Raw genomic sequence first — 21,959 nt, 5'->3', positions numbered from 1 at the left:
GAGAATCGTTTATGGTGGTTTAGACATATTTGGCGAAGGCCTAATGATGCTCCAGTTAGAATGATGAAAAAATGAGCCTAATGATGCTCCAGTTAGAAGGATGAAAAAATGAAAAAAACATATTAGTTAAAATAGGTCAAGGTAGTCTTAAGAAGACATGACGAAATGATATGAATGCTTTGAATCTTACCCAGGACCTGACATTGGATAAAAATGATTTTCTTTTTTGGTTGATATGACCGACCCAATTGTTTTGGGATGAAGGCTTAATTGTAGTTGTTGTAAAGAAATAAAACAAAAGGAAAAAAAAAAGACCGATTTCTTGCAATTCAAGGGCGATCAAGAAATTTAAAGTTCGTGAAATTTTGGATTCGTTCTTTCTTCGCAAATCATTTGTATGTCGTTCTCGTCGGTGACGCTTTGGCCGGTCCAGATTTCCCGTTTTTGACTGCCTGTTTTGCGTCATCGCGTTTGGATCTCCTCTCGGTTGATGTGAATTCGCGAACTTTTTATCGTTCTTGTTGCTGAATCGGTAGGGAGAAATCAGGAAATGGCGATTCTTGGGAGATTTTGAGAGGGTTTTTGTGGGCGGCGTGGGGATGGCGTGGTTGGGGAAGGTCTCCTTGGGAGGCTTCCCGGATCTGGCCGGCGCCGTGACGAAGCTGAGCGAGAGTGTCAAGAATATCGAAAAGAATTTCGACAGCGCGCTCGGGTTCGAGGAGAAATCCGACGCGGCCGAAGGTAAATTCCTCCCTGCATTGAAGAAAGCGTGAATCGCCTAATTGAATCCATGTGAAATGGAATTTTGAAGTCGAATCGCCTGATTGAATCCATGTGAAATCGAATTTTGAAGCGATGAATTCGCGATAGTTCGAAAAATACGGAGATCTGGATCCCTATACTCCTTGTTTTGTGCTATGAATCAGTGCCTACTGAGATCTGGGCCGTTGATTCCCTAAATTGGGGGTGCACAAGGCGCTTCAGACTGCTACTGTAGATTTGCATTGAGCATGCATTTGTCTGATTTATCGGAATTTTGCATTCATCTGATTCACGAAAACTATTCATCCTTTAACTAATTTAAAGTAACCAGTTTAGCTCAATGCATGAGGAACGGAAGTTTTTTCTTTTGTGCTTTATACACTTATAACTTTAGGCTTTATGATGTAGAGCTTGGGATCAACATCCTGAGCTTATCGACAATAATCGAAGCGCTTCGGTCGTCTATTCCTTTTAGAGAACACATTGTCCATTCTTTTGTTACGGCATCTCTTCACAGGACGACCATGTAAACCTATGCTTGGTGTAAATTAGGGAATTCAGGGGCCACCATACTCTTCTTTATCACTGTTCATTACAATCTGTAAATGAAAAAGGTCACATTTTCTCGAAGCGCCTTTTGTCCCGCATTGCTCCCATGTGTGTGAACTGCGAATTTCATAGTATCTGTTGAAACCAGCACTGCCCATTGCTTTCGTTTTGAAATATAAAGCACAAACTTATCAGAAAGCTGATAGTATTCCAATGATTGTTAACCTGAATGGAGTTCCATTCCTCCTCTAAGATGCTATGTCTCTGAGCACTAACTCTTAACTGAAAGAAACACCTGCCTCTCAAGCAATGATAGAGAATTGGACGCACTGTTTTTATGTGAATTTGATGTATAACCCTTATCTTTTGTGCTGTTAAGACTCTGGATCGTCATGGGTTTCAACGGACACAAAGACACTATTCAACCCAGTTATGGCTTTTATGGGACATAAGAGTGGAGCTACTGAATATGTCGAAAATGTGGAGCCTTCCAAAAGCTCATCTCCAGTTAAGGAGCAAGCGGAGTCTGCACCTGAATATGTTTCTGCACAGACTGCTCCAACAGTGGAAACAGGAAGTGAAAAGAATGAAAGTGTGCAACAAGTCCCAGAAATTCAAGTTGCAGAAGGCACATCTGTAGATGTCAAATCAGATGAAGATCAGAGTATATCCATTCAGTCGAAGACAGATCCAGAACATGAATCCCACACATTGCCTGTTGAACAGGATACCTCTGGAACAAGGCAGGAAGAAACATCAGTTGCTGTTCAGTCATTTGAGACACAAGATGGTGCAGGAGTGGGTCCTGCAGAAGAGTCAGTTAATGGGGATGGCATTACAGTCAGTAAGGAATTGGTAGAACCAGCAATCGAGAGTAAAAAAATACTTCCAGAGCCGGAGGAATTGCATGTTGGTGTTATTCAAGATGGATCCAGTGCGGAGATGAGAGGGTCCGAACACTTTTCTGAAAAAGTATCTCCAGCACAGGGTGAAGTGATGAATATTCAGAAAAGCAGTTTTGAAGCTGATGCTACTGATATTCCTTCTGTGGATCTTATGGGCGATGAAAATCCTATGGAGCTCTCAAACAATTTAGCAAACATGACCACATCATCGCAGGAACCTCATGTTGTTTCAGAAGATGCTTCTCATGATGATGAACCAATTATTCTACCAGCTGTTAAAGAAAATGACAGTGATAGAAAAGGTCATTCCCTGAACTCAGAGATCAATGCACCTGATGTTGTGGATTCTGGGTTTGAAGTGGAGAAGCTGAGGGTGGAGATGAAAATGATGGAAGCAGCATTACAAGGAGCTGCAAGACAGGCTCAGGTGTTTACTTTTTCTGTTCTTTGCATTTTTGGAATCCTATAATCTGCTGTAATGAACTACACTTTTTTTCCCTTCATAGCCTGTGTTTTGTGCTTTCTATGATATTTGGAGTTGGTGGCTTCTGCAGGCAAAAGCTGACGAGATTGCAAAGCTCATGAATGAGAATGAGCAACTTAAGTCCACTATTGAAGATTTGAAGGTACTTAAGGACTGAACTGTTATTCTTGTCTTTTCTAGCAATGAATGATTGATATCCCAATGTTACTCTTAAGTTAAAACAGATGATATTTTTCTTTGCTGATTGTTCTTAACATGTGTAAGTTGTTAGGAAATCTTCATTTTCATGCTTGGACAGTTATACCACTATGACATTGGGGAGTATTTAGCTATGTAGTCAAAAGCGCTACGCGGTGCCTAGTCAGTAGACCCCTAAAAAGTCTAGTCGAGGACTAGGCGGGACTAGTAGGTACCCCAATTAAAAATAAAAAAATATGCAAAATATACATAAAAATATGTTTAATTCTTTTGGTAATAAGATGTTTTCATCAAACAAGTACACAATTACACATTATTTCACAAAATATATATAACCAGAATATAAATATAAATTCAATTATTCATAACATATTCAATATAATCAACAAAATATGCTTTCAGCCTTTCACAGAAAAATTGATTGTAACACACACATATTTTATTCATAGCATAATATATATATATATATATACACGCACACACAAAAAAAAAAGTCATACTTTCCACCTTTCACAAAAAAACCATATAAGCATACTAACACATACATATATAAATAACACATTACATAATCAGTAATACTGAAAACATGCTTTCAAGCTTTTACAAAAAAATTTACAAAAACTCACGCATATATACAAACAAAAATCACACACACACACACACACATATATATATATATATGCATATATATTTTTTATGAATGTCTTTTGTAATGCCCACTAGGGGCAATTTAGTCTTTTTCTTTCTATGTAAATAGACATGTCCACTAGGGACATTTTTTGTCTTTTTTTTTTTCATTTTTCCATTCGGTTAGGGGTAAGACGGTCATCCCATAGAGTTGTTGGGACCCTCCCTAACAGTCACAAATGTGACTGTTGGGGAGCTCCCAACAACTCTATGGGAGAGCCCCTTAGTCCCAAAAAGTGTATAAATAGGGAGTCTTTCTCCTCCTTAGTTCTAATGTTTCCAAGAGCATTTCAATATTCTTTATATTTTTAAGCTCTCTCTCTCTCTCACATTGTGTGTGTTTGGTGCCTAGCCCTTTGTGGCTTATTGTATTTTGCCCATTAGTGGCTTCTTTTTTATGTGCTTGTGAATTCGTTGTAGTCACTTTGTGATATTGTTCTTTGCACTAGTGTTTCATTACATGGTATCAGAGCCCCTAGGTGTTTGAACACTCTTGAGACTTCTTTCTTTTGTATTTGAGTGTGTTTAGGTTTTACACTCTTGTTCTTTTTCAACTCTTCCGCAATGGCCGACAAAGATGCAAATATTGACCTCTCATTCAAATTGAATGAGATCAACTATAGAATATGGGCGGCCGCTATGAAAAATAACCTCAAAGGCAAAAAACTTTGGAGATATGTATGTGGCACCATTCTGGAACTACAATTAAAGCTCATCAAAAAGGAAGGAAATGAAGAAAAAGCTTTGAATGGTGAAGAAAAAATCAAAGTCATTGAAGAATACCAATCCAAAGTTGAAAATTGAGAAAGTGAACATGCCAAAATATTGGCATGGTTCATGAATAATGTGGAGCTCAAAATTTGTGCCAATCTAGCAAAATTCAAGAAGGCAAATGAAGCATGGTTCTTCGTGAAATGCCTGTATACTCAAAGAGACCTTGATAGGCATTTCTTTTTTCAAGAAAAAGTGAGAGCAACCATGCAAGGAAATATGAGTATTAAAGATTACTATAATACTTTATCTTCTCTATGGGATGAACTTGCTCTCCTTAAACCTCAACGAGAAGGAAGTGCTATTGTCATGAGGCAAGAGCAAATGGAGAGAGAGAGAGCGATTTTTTCAATTCATTCATTGGCTTAGGCATGAATTTGAACAACTAAGAGGATCCCTATTTCATAGGGCTTCAAATCCTCTTAGTAAAATTCTTGTTGATCTATGCCAAAAAGAAACTCGCTTGGCTCTAAAAAGGATATTGATGAAGTGTATGCGGTATCTAAAATGAGAAATAATATGAGGACATATAAACCTCCTCATTTTTGGAAAAATAACTATAACAACAATGGTGGTGGAAGAAAAATCGTGTGTCATCATTGTAATGAACTGGGATATCTTAGACCCGATTGTCCTAAGCTTAAGAGAAAAGTGGCTTCCGTTGGAGATAACTCATCAAATAAAGATCAAAAAATGGATGGTGAAATAAATGACTCCATTTCTCAACTTACAGAAGCATTTCAACAATTTGTGAGAAACTCTTCCACACCTTCTACTTCCAGTGTCACGGTTTCATCAACTCCCGGTATGTCTTCTTGGATTTGTGATTGTATCCTTGAAAAAATGCATTTTCTTCCTTTTCAACATAGCAACTTCATTTCGAAAAGACCCTTTAAGCTAGTGCATTCGGATGTATGGGAACCAACACCCGTCATGTCTTAAGCAGGATATTCATATTATGTTGTTTTTATTGATGATTTCACTAGGTACATTTGGGTTTACTTCCTTAAAAATAAATCCGATGTTTTTTCTATCTTCAAAAAATTTCATATCCTTATTCAAAATCAATTTCAAAATAATATAGACATCTTTATATCCGATTTTGGAGGAAAATACATGTCAAAATAATTTAAAAATTATCTTAAACAAAATGACATTATTTATCAAAGATCTTATCCAAAAACTCCTCAACAAAATGACCTTGCCGAAAGAAAGCGTAGGCATCTTATTGAAACCACAAGAACTCTTCTCATTTCTAAAACTGTTCCAAAGAATTTTTGGATTGAAGCCGCTCTTTCCGCAGTATATCTTATAAATAAGCTGCTATCCTCATCTTTAAAAAATGTTTCTTCCTTTGAAAAAATTATTTTAAAATATTTTCGAATTTCAAAAGATTAAGAATATTTAGTTGCAAATGTTTTGTTCTTTTTTAAGGACAGGACAAACTCTCACCAAAAGCTCTTGAATGCATTTTTATTGGCTATGATGAAAATAAAAAAAATATAGGTGTTATGATGTTAAAAATAATAAACTTTATGTTTCAAGAAATGTGACTTTTCTTAAAAAATAAAATGGATTTAAACATAAAAAACCTAAGGAAGATGTTGATTATTCTTTATTATTTGACTTGTTACCTAAAAATAACTCTAAAAAATCTAATGATACAATTTGTGATAATGAAATTATTTGTGATAACGATTCTCATTAAAGTGATAATTCTTCTAGTGAGAATCCTAATGATATTCATGTGTATACTCGGCATGATGGAAATGAACATCAAAATGCTTTTGACATGTATTCACAACATCTTCCCTTAGAGATCCAAGTAGAGGAATTTCTACCTAGACAATCCTCTAGGAGTAGTAGACCTCCAAAGTTTGTGTGATATGATTCCTTTTCTCCAAATTATAGAACTTGTTTAATGATGATTCATTTCTATCATGAGCCTTCCAACTTTAAAAAAGCTAAGCAACATTCACATTGGATAGATGCTAAGACACTAGAATTAGAAGCACTCAACAAAGCTAACACTTGAAAAATCGTAAGTCTCCCTTTGGGAAAAAAGGCTATTGGGTGTAGATGAGTTGGTAAAGTCAAAATTAAAAGTGATGGGCCATTAGAAAGATATAAATCTAGGTTAGTTGCTAAAGGATATTCATAAGAATATATAATTGATTATGAGGAAACTTTTGTTATGGTTCCTAGGATGACTAGTGTAAGAACTTTAATAGCTTTAGCATCTATTAAACATTGACCTATCTACCAATTAGATGTCAAAAATGCTTTTCTAAATGAGGATCTTTATGAAGAAGTCTATATGGATCTTCTATCGGGTCTTGAGATAGAAAAAAGAAAAATCCTTAAGCTTAATAAAACTCTTTATGGTCTTAAACAAGCTCCAAAAGCTTGATATGATTGTTTTAGTAAAGTTATTTTTTATAGTGGATTTATTTCTTGTTATACTGACACTGATCTTTTTGTTAAGAATGCAGGTGATCACATAACTATTTTGTTGTTATATGTTGATGATATCATCATCACTGAGAATGATAAAATATATATTGTGTCTATTAAAAATGTTCTTAAAAATAATTTTGATATGTCTGGCCTTGGATTTTTAAGGTATTTTTTAAGAATTGAAGTTGCATATTTTCCTAGAGGATATGTTCTCTCTCAAATGAAGTTTGCATAAGATACATTGTCAAGTCTGACTTGACTGACGAAAAGAAAGTAGAGACTCAAGAAGTAATCAATACTAAGACGAGAGCCGATGATAAAACTCCTTTAGAATATCCCACTCCTTATCGTTAATTGATTGCGTCACTAACATATTTATCTATTACCAGGCTAGATATTGCTTGTGCCGTTCACTCTGCAAGTCAATTTCAAATGCCCCTACTACTATTCATATGGATGTTGTTGTGCGAATTATCAGATATCTGAAGGAAACAATAACAAAAGGACTATTCTTATCCTCTTCTTCATCTCCCATTTTAATTTCTTATACTAATTTTGATTTGGGTGGTAACCACAATGATCATATTTCTACTATAAGTTATTGTGTTTTTCTTGGAGAATCATTAATTTTTTGGACATGTAAGAAACAACAAAGGTGCCTTTGTCTTCCACGGAAGCTGAGTATAGAACGATGACCACTACTACAACTGAACTTGGCTGGTTAAGAAGTCTGCTCAAAGATATGAGAGTTATCATCTTTATTCCTTCGAAGTTGTGTTGCGACAACAAGAGTGTCATCTACATTGCTAGCAACCACATCTTCCATGAACGAACAAAGCACATCGAGATGAACTGTCATTATATTCGGGGTGAATTTTTGCATGACACCATTCAATTGCCATATGTCAATTCAGAGTATCAGCTTGCAAATTTCTTTACCAAAGCTTTGCCATCCCCCTGTTTCTACTTTCTCCTAAGCAAACTCTCAGTGATCTTACCATCAATTTGAGGGGAGGGTGTTATAATATATATATATATATATATATATATATATTATGAATGTCTTTTGTAATGCCCACTAGGGGCAATTTAGTCTTTTTCTTTCTATGTAAATGGACATGTCCACTAAGGACATTTTTTTGTCTTTTCTTTTTTCATTTTTCCATTTGGTTAGGGGTAAGAGGGTCATCCCATAGCATTGTTGGGACCCTCTCCAACAGTCACAATTGGGGAGCTCCCAACAGCTCTATGGGAGCCCCCTTAGTCCCAAAAAGTGTGTAAATACGGGGTCTTTCTCCCCATTATTTCTAATGCTTCCAAGAGTATTTCAATATATTATTACTTTATATTTTTAAGCTCTTTGTCTCACATTGTGTGTTTGGTGCCTAGCCCTTTGTGGCTTATTGTATTTTGCCCATTAGTGACTTCTTGTTTATGTGTTTGTGCATTCATTGTAGTCACTTTATGACATTGTTTTTGGCACTAATTTTTCATTACATACTGTTGGTAAATGTCATTTAAAGATGCAAGATGTATAGCAGGCAAAGAGGGGTTGAGAGTCTTGAGACAATTTCCTGCAGGGTATTATGCCTTTATTTGCCTATGAAAAAGAAAGTAAAAAAAAAAAAAGAGGGAAGAGTAAGGATCTTTACTTAAGATGTTAATACCCTTGTGTGAAGTCCATTAGCATAAGATTGTTTGCATAGTATAACAGCTTTGAAGTCTGAACTTTACATTGTGCTAAGTGGTGCTTTCAAGAGCTTGTGAAGAAGGAAGCTATTTGTGACCATGATGTCTGACTATGTCACATGGACATGGATTTGATATGGATATGAGACATAAATATGCAATTGTTTTGAAAACTAGGACACAAGGACATGGATCTTTTTTAGTATTAAACTTATAAAAAATGTATTCTTGATATTTAAGATATGAAGACAGTTATTATTTGAAAATATTATTTAAAACTGTTAAAAATTGATAACTAATGTCTGAACATGTCATAGCATTTCATGTAATAATCGCAAATTTTATACAATTACCTAGAAACTTTATGTAAAAATTTTATAATTAGCATGATTTGGGCCTAGGATCCGTTACCCGAGTCCAAAAAGAAAATATATACATATATATATATATATATATATATATATATATATATGGGCATTAAAGTATAATAGAAAATAAACTTGTCGAATCCATCGTTGGACCCAAGTGGATCCAACCCATGGATCCACTATTAGTCACGCGACCCGGATCCACGTTTTTAACTTCCCGAATCCAAATCACTACCGGGTCCAGTGTCTCGGGTCGCGGTTCGGACCCGGCCCCGGCCCACACCCTGCAAAAAGGAAACAAATGGAGGTTAGAAAAAAAAAAAGGGGGGCAACCCGATAGGGGGTTGCCCGATAAAAAAAAAATGCAAAAGGGGGGGGGGGGAAACCTTCTCCCCCGATATATCGGGCGTTAGGGTTCAACTGAACCCTAACACGAAAGGGGATGGGGAGTTGGGGGAGCACCCCGCAGCCGCCGGGCTTCCTTCCTTTTTGGAAGGTCACCCACCTACAAAGGGGGACCCGAACCTTTTCTTCTCTCTCTCTCTGTCCCATTCTCTCTCTCTCTCACTCTTTTCTACCTTTCTAAACCTCGAAGCTCCCTCCAATCCCAAGCCGCAGCTCGAGGCCTTGCCGTGAAGAGCCGACCTCACCGGTGGTGGTGCTGCCCAGGCCGACCGACCCCTCCAGTGGATGCCGCAACACCCTCGCCGGAAAATGGTAGGAGTTCAGTACTTTTATTGTTTGGTGTTGAGTGCATCCGGGTATGTGGGTCAGTTAAGAAAGAAAGCTCATTATCGCATGAAGTGGGGTTTGCATTTGGGGGTTTTTCCGATGACTGTGGGAAATCACTTCAGACTTGGGGGTTTTGCAATATTAGCATGGAATAAACTCGGATTAGGATTTTTCTAGCTCAATCTTATGTTAAAGAAAGTCCGATTGTTTTTGGATGTATAAAGACTCATAATCAGGGAGTACGATCTGTTTATGTTGGTCATTAGAGTCTATTTCCATCCCTGTTTCATGTGCTGATTTTTGATAAAAATAACAAAGTTTAGAGAATCGGCTATGTTTATGACAGTTGTTAAAGTCTGAGATTTGGGTCTTAAGGTCTCCAACAGCCATCTTATCGCTGATCATAAAAACGAACTTCCTGTTGGATGTTGACTTGCCGGAAGGAACACCCAATTTGGTTTGAATTAGTGTAATTGTTATTACTTGCTTAACTGTAGTAGCACCTTAGGGTCAACAAGTAACAGGTTGAATATAGTATGCTGTGTTAATGCGAAAACTGACACTTTGAGGTTGACTACTTTCATGAACTTATGATTTTCGTCCATTTATGCAATGACTATATTCTGCCCAGTTGTACAGGGAAACACATAGTTAGAATGTTTCTTTAGGTCTGGTGGTTGAAATGAGGTTTCATTGTAACCTGCTCAAGATTCATATTTTTAATGATATCTCTAGATTTAATAGTTATTCACAGAGTTATAGATTTGCACATTCAAGCTAAGAATTGAGCAACCGTATGCATAGTAATTTCAAACTGATAATTAGTTATATATGAAACTGTGTAGTAACTTGGAAATTTACATTGATATTTAGTTACCTGTTAAGTTGCACAGTATATAGTAATCTTAATTGATGTTTAGTTGCATATTAAACTGCATAGTAACTAGTAAATTTATATGGATGTTTAGTTATAGAATAAGCTGCAAAGTAACTGGGAAATTTAATGTGAGGATTAGTTGCATAATAAGCTGCATGAAAATTTTTGGTGTTCACTGCATAAGTAGCTTGGGAAGATAAATTGATATTTAGTTGCTGCATAAATTATGTTGGTCAAATTACATATTCCTTAAAATATTCAAATGTTATTATGTTTGCACCATCTAGAAGGTTCGAATGGCCAGTTAGAGGTCTATTCGTCAATATTCCCATGTATGTGAAACTGTGCATTTTTCTGAAGTACTATGTTCAGACCTTACATAATTTCTGAAATTATTAAATAAAAAGAAAAAAAAAACTGCATATCGTGGGGGATGTTCAAATGAGGGTGTATTGGGAGAAGTGTATATAGTATTGTCACTGAATCTTAAGACACCAACTGTGCTTTTGCTTGTTGGTCGAGTTTTCAAATACATGCCCTTTTTTTTATACATGGAGGGGTGGCGGCCATTTACTATTAAAGAATAAAGCAGTAATAATAATAGGGTTTCGACAACCGAATCTATGGGTCGGTTTGTGGTGGACATACGAATGTCCAGCCAGTGTATTGAGGGTCTTGCATAGGCCATCGAAGTTATGATGTGAATCCACATTAAAATGAAAAAAAAATATATATATTGTTGCTTGACTGAGTTAAAGACACCGGAGCAATTTGGGTGGGTTATGCTATCAATATGACAAAGGATTGGGACTGTTCTATAACCTTGGTGAATTGACTAAGGTTGGGATTTTCTACTGCTGTGGTAGTAGAAGGAAGTGGGGTAGATGCCCTGTAATTCGGGAAATAAATTAAATGAAAAGATTAACCCACTCAGTTTTGGGCTTACCTTGGAGAGGGTAGGTGGTACAAAGCTCCGGGGACATGTTTACTGTTTCGAGCTAAAGTGACTCGTTGGTCCCCAGTCCTCGGAGTTGGGGGGACCCAGACTACCAATATGTCCTAGGTGGTAGCTCGTTACTCTTTTGCAGAAGTTAGGGATGCATCCTGTTCTGGTTTTGGCCTTTGGGAGTTTCTCTCGTTCACTGATCGCTCCCTTGGGATTTCAGTCACAGTTAGAATGTTCGGGTTAATAAAACACCTTTGAATAACATACCCCCGAACGTTCTTTTCTGTGATGGTTGCCTCGGCCCGTGTGTACCCACGGGATAAGACGAGATAAATATAAATTAGTACATGTTAGGTATCACCGCGAGTGGAGATACTAGTGAGACCGGTTTATATTTTTCCAGCATGTTCTGAAATTGTAATTAAATGACGCCCTGAAATGAGTAGACATGAGATAATCAAATCCGTATTGGGACTGCTACACGAATGATTGCATGACTGTCATTGTGATGTATAAAATGGTTAATTGCTTAAATACTTGTTTAATTATTATGTTGCATAACATGTTCTAATGCCTTGTTTAATTGTTGTCGTTGCATAAAATGTTTAAATTGCTTAATTATAACTGCTGTATAATCTGCATGCCTGTTTAGATATATGTCGGTTACTGCTGATGCATACTCTACCTTGTGTGATTTTTTAATAAGCTGAAAGATTCACACATCACATACTAGATTCATGACATACCTGCATTAAGAGTGCAGTTTTCCTACTTAGACGTGGTAGTCTAATTCCTATAATTTTTATTATTTTCAGGCACAGAGTAGTTCTATGAGCGACGCAGGATGAGGCGCTGACCAAGACTTGATCTACTTGTTCCCTGGCGGTCCTACTTTCTTTGGGATTGGACAATTTTATTTTGAGACTCATGATGTGAAACTCTGATTCTATTATTTTTGAAATAAGAATAAATGGTGTGGTTTGCTTTTACTTTCCTGTATCGTTCTGAAATACTTAACCCTGTAATCATTAGTTGTTTCCGTTTAAAAAAAAAAAAATCCTCAAAAATCTGGGTTAAAATTTCGGGGCGTTACATTTCATGTGGCTGTCCAATTATCTTGTTGTGCCCCCTAGACAGGGGACCTATATATTGTGTCCCTGTGACATAGATGTCTGTTATTGAGTCAAATATTCAATTTTATGTACTTCATTTGCTCAATGATATTTCTTGCCAATTTTGTCATGATCATGTTATGGTGGTAGGACATCAATAAGCTACTTGCTTATCCTTTGATCCTTTTTATATGGTTATGCATTTCTTTTCAAGATTTTGATGTATGCTTTGTCTGAAATATTGTCTTTTGTTGGGCGCATGATATCTATGCAGTCAACTAAGCTGGAACAGAGTCAACAGACATGCTCAACCTTTTAGGATTGAGTCTTGCAATTTTTGCTTGCGTTATTTGAAATTATACCCATCACCGCAAGTTTCTTGAAACTTACCTGATGATGCTAATTGCGATTGTTATTTTTTATGATGCTGCAGAGGAGAACTCCAGATGCAGAAATCGATGCACTGCGAGAGGAATACCATCAAAGAGTGTCCACTCTTGAAAAAAAGGTATAATTCTGTATATATCAGGCTTCTAAGTCTATTCTTTGAATTGCTGTTAGTAGCTTCTTGGATCCAAGAAGATAGCTGGATTGGGTAGAGAGAACTATAATAACAGGGGGATTTCAGGTTGGTCATGGAAGAAAAAGAAAAGGAAAAAGGGTTGCTGCTTCAGCAGGACTACTTGGTTCATTTCGCACTATAGTGACGTCCTTGTCAAATTATATTTCTTCAAATAGTGGGTGGGAAGTCATTGTACTTCACCATTAGATTGCAGACTAACTCAAGTAAGAGAATATAGGTTGGCATTACTTTGTCAATGTCAGCAATATCAAAAATGAAATTGGTCAACATAAAGGTTAACTTTTCTTTCTTTCCCCCTCTCTCAAGAAAGGAATCCACCCTTTAAATTCTTGCTAATAACTTTGTTTGTTTCATTTCCTACACTCATATTTTGATCAAGCCTTCTGTGCATTCATGAGTAAATACTCCAAAATCCAAATGATCTTTTATATTGGTTTCAGGTGTATGCTCTTGCAAGAGAAAGGGATGCATTAAGGAGAGAACAAAGCAGGAAGAGTGATGCAGCTGCTCTTTTAAAGGAGAAGGATGAAATTATAAGCCAAGTTATGGCTGAAGGTATTTTTCAAAATACTGCTAGATATCATGTTTGGCTTGATTTTGTTTTGTTTTGTTTTTTTTTGGGAAGAATGTTTGGCTTGGTTATGTCTAGCTAGTGGACTTTATGGCGGCATGAGGCAGGACTGGTGGCTGGAAAGATAGGTTGTTCTAGAGTGTTTCTATAAAACATATCTAACAAACCAATGTTGTGAAAAGCGTTGAGGCATAGCGAAGCGCTCCACCAAAAACTGAGGCGAGGCGTAAAGCGTAAGCCTCAAATTTTTTTTTTAAACTTAAAAAAATACTTTAAAAAATATCTAAAAATACAAATAAATAAAAAAATGCTTTATTGATAAAGCAACAACCAATAAGATAGAAAATCTCAAATAAATACCAAAAAATTATTATACATAATTACTTTTTCCTAACACATAATTATACAAAAAATTATTGGTTTTTATTTTCTAAATGAGTTCCACGAGAAAAACTACACAGGATATTCATTACCCTAACTATCTTCTCTACCATCAATTATCAGTTTGGTTTTAGACTTACCAGCCTAACATCCTATGGACTAGGGGTGCAAATGGATCTGATATCGTCAAATATCCAATCCAAGTCTGCCATATTATTTCCATATTTGAATCATTCAAGTAAGATCCAAACATGCATTCAGATTGGACTCCGATTCACTTAGGCTGATGACCATCCATCTCAATGTATGTCACGTCATCGACATGATGACGCTTGAGCAGGTTCGACTTGTAAGTTTGAAAATGTTTTGAAAAATAAGATATGAGGACACGTTTTTTTGAAGTTTTTAATTAATAAAAACTATTTTTTTGTTATTTTAATGTTAAAAAATGCATTTTATTAAAATAAACCTTTAAAATAATAATAAATAATGCATCTTAATGTTTTGAAAATGCATTTTTTGTTATTTTGGCCGCAAGGCACAGAGGGCCTCGCCTCAAGGTGAGGCGCGCTTTTTGCGCCTTGCAACAAACCCAAAGGTTGGTCATTTGATTGATTGCCATCCCTGTGTAAATGTAACTTGCCATTCAAACAATTATTGGGAGTTCCTAGAGGCCCTTGTAAGACTTGTTGGAGAACTCATTGTTGGACCTGATTAATCACTCTTTGTTATTTGAAATGAATATTCTGGCTGCAAAAGAGTAGTATCCTACTGTTTAAGTAATCACTGTTTTTTGTAAATCATCTTCTGCTTTTGATCCTCTTCTTCTTGCTTCAGCAGTTTAGCCACTAGGGATATAGAGGATTCTTGAAATTCCTAAACTTTTAATGCTGTTTTTGATAGTTTCAATTTCTTTATTTTCAAAACCATATTTTGCTTTTTGATTTGGTCCTGTATGTCATGTACTTTCTGTTTGACACAGGTGAGGAGCTTTCTAAAAAGCAAGCTGCTCAAGAAGCACAGATTAGGAAATTAAGAGCACAGGTTTGGAATGTTTCAACATTACTATCTCTTTTTGTCTCCAATTTTGTAATTTTTACATTTTTCTCATGGAGTGTCAGATCAGGGAATTTGAAGAAGAGAAGCAGAGGCTTAATTCTAAGATTCAGGTAACTTTGTGATATGCATGATGCATTGTTTTTGAATTACATGCATGTTGAATTAATGTGAGGTTCTTTTCCAAACAAGTGTTCTAGAGCCTAGGTGTATTCTAAAATAAACATCTCTATCTTCAAGTGATGAATATAATGGAATAACAGGCATGCTTTTGTTTGCAAAACTAGGAATTGGGGCCACTTTCAATTTTGAACACTGACATAGCTCTATAATGTCCTTGGAATTCTCATTCTGATGAAACTACTAAGTGCTGCTTTTTAATTTAACTGAAGTATGTATGGAGTTGGAATGGACCATATTATTTTTTATGTTTTATTGCATGTTTTGTAAATCAAACCCTTCAAATGTCATCTCTATAGTTTATTTAGTCAAAAACTTCTAGTAGATGAATTTCTAATGTTAAGACAGATTTCTAAAAGAACCTAAAATTCAGTGGTCAATATCACACCAAAACTTTGCAATTAAAACCAACCAGCTTTTCATAAAAAAGAATTCCATCCAAAGCATGTCTTCTGAAAAATAGATGATGTTAAACTCATCTACAGTCTCAGGTTAATCAAAAGACACCTATAACTATGACTTTTTGAAGCGGTCCATACTTGTCCATACTCAAAATATGGAGGACACCAATCTCTCTCTCTCTCTTTATATATATATATATATATATATATATATATATATAGGTCAAGAATTGCTACAAACAAGCTGAATGGGTGATGAGTTGCAAAATGGTGAACCCGCTCAATTAATGCTATTGGTTGACAAAATCTGTGAATTTGTCACTGAAGATCTTAGTGCACAAAGTGTTAGAATTCCACCTTGGTACCTGTATTGAGAAAACGAGAGAGAGAGAGACGAAGAAAAGATTACAAGAGGGGGGTTGCGGCTGTCACGATTTCTTATTTTAGAAATCGTGACCTAATGGCTATATTAATACACTTAAGTTTACATTGTGGGTCGGGTCGGGTCTGGTACATGATCCAGACCCGAAACACTTTTCACCTTTTTCACCCCCCCTCAAGTTGATCATGGTTATGGACCATGCACAACTTGCCTTTAAGCATCCAAAAACGATCTTTTGTTAACCCTTTCGTAAATAGGTCCGCAACTTGTCTTTCAGTATTGACAAACTCAGGCTCAATCTCTTTTTCTTCAACTTTCTGTCTCACAGAGTGTTGGTCAATCTCAATGTGCTTAGCACGACTGTGATGTACTGGATTGAATGACATGTTTATAGCACTTTGGTTGTCACATAGCAAGATAGTGTGGGAGATATTTTCTCCTACTTCAATTAATAGATGTCTGATCCATGTGGCTTCGGCAGTAACAACAACCATAGATCTATACTCACCCTAGTACTTGATCTAGCGATAGCCTTTTGTTTTCTACTGCTCCAAGAGACTAAATTTCTTTCAATGAAGGCACAATATCCTGATGTAGATCTTCGTTCGTCAGGGTCTCCTGCCCAGTCTGCATCACAATATATAGTGAGTCTGTGCTCATCTTTGCCATATGGCTGTGGTGAGTATATCAATCCATCCCCAATAGTCCCTTTCAGATATCTAAGGATCCTCTTGACGGCCTCCATATGTCCAGTACGTGGCGAATGCATAAATTGAGACACTTGATTGACTGAATAAACAATATCAGGTCTAGTGAATGTGAGGTACTGTAATATTCCTATTATGCTTCGACCCCTGGTGGGGTCATCACACAGATTTTCATCATGAGCGCTAAGTTTTTGATGAAGTACACTCAGAGTTCCCAGAGGTTTGCAGTCTTTCATGCCTGCCTTGCTGAGAACATCTACGGTGTACTTGTGCTGAGTGAGTGCCAAGCCATGAGCCTAATTATCAACTTCTACACCAAGAAAATAGCGCAGAGCTCTAAGATCTTTCATTTTGAACCTCTGACCTAGTAAGTCTTTTACTTCTTGGATGTGGGCCGCAGAGTTTCCTGTGATAACAATATTATTAACATAAATTAATAACAGAGTGGTCATAGTCTGACTTCTGAAAATAAACAATGAGTGGTCCAACATAGAACGTGAAAATCTATGCTACATGGGTGCGGGTGCGGGGATTCGACACTTCCAAAAAACTCGAGTGCGGCAGGGGCAAAAATGTAAAATATATATATATATATACATATATATATATATATATATCATGTATAGTGTATATGTATGAATGTATGGTAGCTGTTAAGGTCCATGACATTTATGCATGTTAGCACGTTCACCACAATTTTATGCCCCTAACAAATTTAAAAATTGATATGGTGATTAGGTGTATTAATTGTCACAATTATGGACATTTTAGTAATTTTTATTAGGAAAACATATTAATAATTGTGCATTTTGAATGCACAACTAATAAGTGTGTAACTTATTTTTACACAAAATTGCAAAAATAGCTACTGGTGTCCATTAATGCATGGAACCGCCAACTCATTTTTAAACTTCAAGGGTGTATTTTATGGTCATGTGTTGACACCTACAGATGGCTATGGAAGTCAACACACTTATTAACTTCCTAGACTGATCCCTCTTCATGAGAAGCCTTTTGTTTTATGTTTGCAGAGGCATTGATTTTTTTTAGATGTATATCTAAATGTGTGCCCAACTTGCTTTTTACCATTTTTTTATCTTATATGGTTGTCCCCAAAGATGAAAGTGATGAGTTGTGGAGCCTGATTCATTGTTTTTGCCCTTGCAGGAAGGGGGGTCCGGGGGCTCCCCCCGGTGCGGGTCTCCCTGGCGGGGGGTTATAGGGGGCAGCCCCCCCCCCCCCCCCCAAAAGTTTTTTTTTTAAATTCTGTAGCCCATTTCATAGGGCAAAAAATTTTAAAAAAAAGAATAAAAAAATGGACAAAAATGACCCTGGGTGCGGTCAACGCACCCAGGGTCGGGTTGACCGCACCCGGTGCCGCACCCGCGTCGAGTCGCGTTGACGCGGGTGCGACACCCTGTTAGCCGAATCCCTGTGACATAGGTGAAAATCCATGTTTCTGAATCTCTAGTGAGAAGCTGTCAAACCAAGAGCGAGATGCTTACTTCAGACCATAGATAACTCTTTTTAACCTGCATACATGAGTTTTACAATTTTGTTCTTGATATCCAAGGGGTTGCTCCATGTACACTTCCTTCTTCAAGTCCCCATGCAAGAAAGCATTTTTTACATCAAGCTGACTCAACTTCCATTCATGTTCAACAGCCAAAGAAATAATAATTCGAATTGTTCCCATTCTTACAACCGGACTAAAAGTCTCATCATAGTCTTGCCCTGCTTCTTGAGTGAATCCTTTTGCCACGAGCCTTGCCTTGTATCGTTCAATGGTTCCATCTGGCTTGTACTTTATCTTGCAGACCCATTTACATCCGATAACATTTTTGTCAAGTGGTCTGGGAACTAACTTCCCAGGTTCCACATTCATGTAAGGCTTGCATTTCATCATTCATGGCTTCTACCCACTTGGTAGAAGTGGTTACCTGGTAGTACATAGTGGGCTCATCTTCCTTATTGAGAGCAATTAAAAAGAGTTGAAGATCCAAGGAGAAGTTGTTATAGCTAACCCACCTGTCAATGAGATGTCGTATGCGGCTTGATTTTCTGACCTCAAGAGTGTGAGGAGTCCGATTACTGGATGAGATATGATCTGAATGGCTTGATGTTGTCGGTCTCTGTCTAGAATAGACAATACCTTTGTATCTGCCCGGTACTTTCTCTGAATTCTATGGCCCCGATGTCTCAGTGTTCTCAGACATCTCTTCTTCTTGCTGCACGCTATCTGATGAACATGGTTCATTGGAGCCAACAAAAAGTTCTGAACTCAACCAAGGATAATAAACTTCAGTTGGTATATTCGTTGCATCAGATCTGTCATCAAAATTTTGTTCATCAACGTCAACCTGAAACTTGTTTATCAGGGACCGATCAATATGCACATAGCAAACACATCAAAAAACACGCAGATCATGATAACTAGGATGAGTTCCAAAGAGACAGTGATAAGGAGACTTATTTTCCAGAACGACCATGGGCAATCTATTTATCACATGCACGACATAATGAAAAACTTTTGTCCATAGGTTGATGGGAAGATTGCTATCATGAAGCATACTCATGGCACTTTCAACGATATGTCTATGTTTTCGTTCAGCAATCCCATTTTGTTGAGGAGTGTGAGGGCAAGACACCCTTCTTCCTATTCCGTTATTTCGAAGAAAAGAAATAAAATCACGGGATGAGAATTCCCCACCTCCATCACATTGAAAAAATTGAATGGACTCAGAAAATTGATTTTTGACCAAGGAAAGGAAATTTTGAAACAAAGAGAAGACTTCTGACTTATTTTTTATTAAATATATCCAAGTGTATCGAGAATAACTATAAACAAAGATTAGATAATATATGCTTCCAGACCCAGAGACAATTGGGGCGGGTCCCCACACATCAAAACAAATAATCTCAAAAGGTTTTGAAGCTCTCTTATTAATGGAATGGAAAGGCAATACATGACTCTTGCATGAAAGACAACTAGAACATTTATGACTACTCTCATCCCCATTAAGACTTTCTTTTGGATTGAGATTATTAGAAACAAGTTTCTCAATAAAATGACTCCCACAATGTCCTAACCGACTATGTCATAAGAATGACTTATTACATGCAGAGATGCTAAAAACACTGGCAGAAGAGGATGAACACGACTCTAATGAAGGCTTCGAAATCAGGTGAGCAGGGCGAACATCATGACATGGAGCTTCTTCAAAGACATACATGTTGTCTCGTCTCTTTCCTTCAGCAAATGTTTCCCTCGTGCGTAGGTCCTTGACCTGCACAGAGAAGGGAGTGAATTCAACTGAAGCATTATTATCATCAATAAGTTTGGAGACGGAGACAATATTTTTCTTAATGTCAGGAGCATGAAGAACGTCAGAAAGAGTAAGAGTGGAATGTGACATGGGAATGACAGTCTTTCCAACATGAGAAACAGGATGGTGAGATCCGTTTCTAGTGACAATCTTATTTTTTCCGAAATAAGGAATAGGGTTAGAAATTTTACCTGCATCGCCGGTTACATGAGTTGCTGCCCCTGAATCGACAAACCATGTGCCTTCATCACTCTGCTTCAATTTTAACTCTGACAAGGCAGATATCAGCAAATCTTTAATATCTCCACTGTCTCTGGTATTTGTGAACTTTCTTTTGGTTTCTGTCTGCGGACCCTTTCCTTTATTCTCTGGATTATGCCAACAGTTCGCCTTGATATGCCCTTTTTGTTACAAAGGAAGCAGGTAGGGATGGATCTTGTTGCTTGCGCATGAGTAAACGTGTTTGGAGTGGGAAGTAAACCACGCCCTCCGTGTCCACTTCACCCTTGTCCTCCTTGTCCTCGTCCTCTACCATAGGTCACTCCTGTAGCAAAAACTTCTTGAGAATTTGAATGATTATGAGTTTCTTCAGAAAATCCCTTCAGAGTCCATAGGTTGATGGGAAGATTGCTGTCATGAAGCATACTCATGGCACTTTCAACGATATGTCTATGTTTTCGTTCAGCAATCCCATTTTGTTGAGGAGTGTGAGGACATGACACCTTTCTTCCTATTCCGTTATTTCGAAGAAAAGAAATAAAATCACGGGATGAAAATTCCCCACCTCCGTCACATTGGAAAAACTGAATGGACTCAGAAAATTGGTTTTTGACCAAAGAAAGAAAACTTTGAAACAAAGAGAAGACTTCTGACTTATTTTTTATGAAATATATCCAAGTGTATCGAGAATAACTATCAACAAAGATTAGATAATATCTGCTTCCAGACCCAGAGACAATTGGGGCAGGTCCCCACACATCAGAACAAATAATCTCAAAAGGTTTTGAAGCTCTCTTATTAATGGAATGAAAAGGCAATACATGGCTCTTGCATAAAAGACAACTGGAACATTTATGACTGCTCTCATCCCCATTAAGGCTTTTTTTTGGAATGAGATTATTAGAAACAAGTTTCTCAATAAAATGACTCCCACAATGTCCTAACCTACTATGCCATAAGAATGACTTATTGCATTCAGAGATACTAAAAACACTAGCAGGAGAGGATGAACACGACTCTGATGAAAGCTTCGAAATCAGGTGAGAAGGGCGAAATTCACGACATGGAGCTTCTTTAAAGACATACGTGTTGCTTCGTCTCTTTCCTTCAGCGAATGTTTCCTTCGTGCGTAGGTCCTTGACCTGCATAGAGAGGGGAGTGAATTCAACTGAAGCATTATTATCATCAATAAGTTAAGAGACGGAGACAATATTTTTCTTAATGTCAGGAGCATGAAGAACGTCAGAAAGAGTAAGAGTGGAATGTGACATGGGAATGACAGTCTTTCCAACATGAGAAACAGGATGGTGAGATCCGTCTCTAGTGACAATCTTATTTTTTCCGAAATAAGGAATAGGGTTAGAAATTTTACCTGCATCGCCGGTTACATGAGTTGCTGCCCCTGAATCGACAAACCATGTGCCTTCATCACTCTGCTTCAATTTTAACTCTGACAAGGCAGATATCAGCAAATCTTTAATCTCTCCACTGTCTCTTGTATTTGTGAACTTTCTTTTGGTTTCTGTCTGCGGACCCTTTCCTTTATTCTCTGGATTATGCCAACAATTCGCCTTGATATGCCCCTTCTTGTTACAAAGGAAGCAAGTAGGAATGGA

The 21,959-nt window shown here is 37.1% G+C and overlaps 1 protein-coding gene across 1 annotated transcript in view; it reads left to right on the top strand.

Moving 5' to 3' along the window:
* Nucleotides 1-268: 268 nt before the first annotated feature.
* Nucleotides 269-21,959, top strand: part of LOC149828794 (golgin candidate 5-like) — a 99,345-nt gene continuing 77,654 nt past the window's right edge. Inside the window, exons 1-7 of the mRNA XM_090017731.1 lie at nucleotides 269-741; nucleotides 1,691-2,643; nucleotides 2,771-2,842; nucleotides 12,971-13,045; nucleotides 13,561-13,675; nucleotides 15,055-15,116; nucleotides 15,194-15,241. Of these exons, the coding sequence (XP_089873857.1) occupies nucleotides 600-741; nucleotides 1,691-2,643; nucleotides 2,771-2,842; nucleotides 12,971-13,045; nucleotides 13,561-13,675; nucleotides 15,055-15,116; nucleotides 15,194-15,241 (1,467 nt within the window). The 5' untranslated portion in view covers nucleotides 269-599. The remainder of the gene's footprint in view (nucleotides 742-1,690; nucleotides 2,644-2,770; nucleotides 2,843-12,970; nucleotides 13,046-13,560; nucleotides 13,676-15,054; nucleotides 15,117-15,193; nucleotides 15,242-21,959) is intronic.

This window comes from Nuphar pumila, chromosome 9 (assembly GCF_984573655.1).
Source record: "Nuphar pumila chromosome 9, dmNupPumi1.hap1.1, whole genome shotgun sequence".
In the NCBI taxonomy this organism is placed as follows: Eukaryota; Viridiplantae; Streptophyta; class Magnoliopsida; order Nymphaeales; family Nymphaeaceae; genus Nuphar; species Nuphar pumila.
Note: the sequence above shows the minus strand (reverse complement) of the source record. Positions and strands in the feature narration are given on the sequence as shown.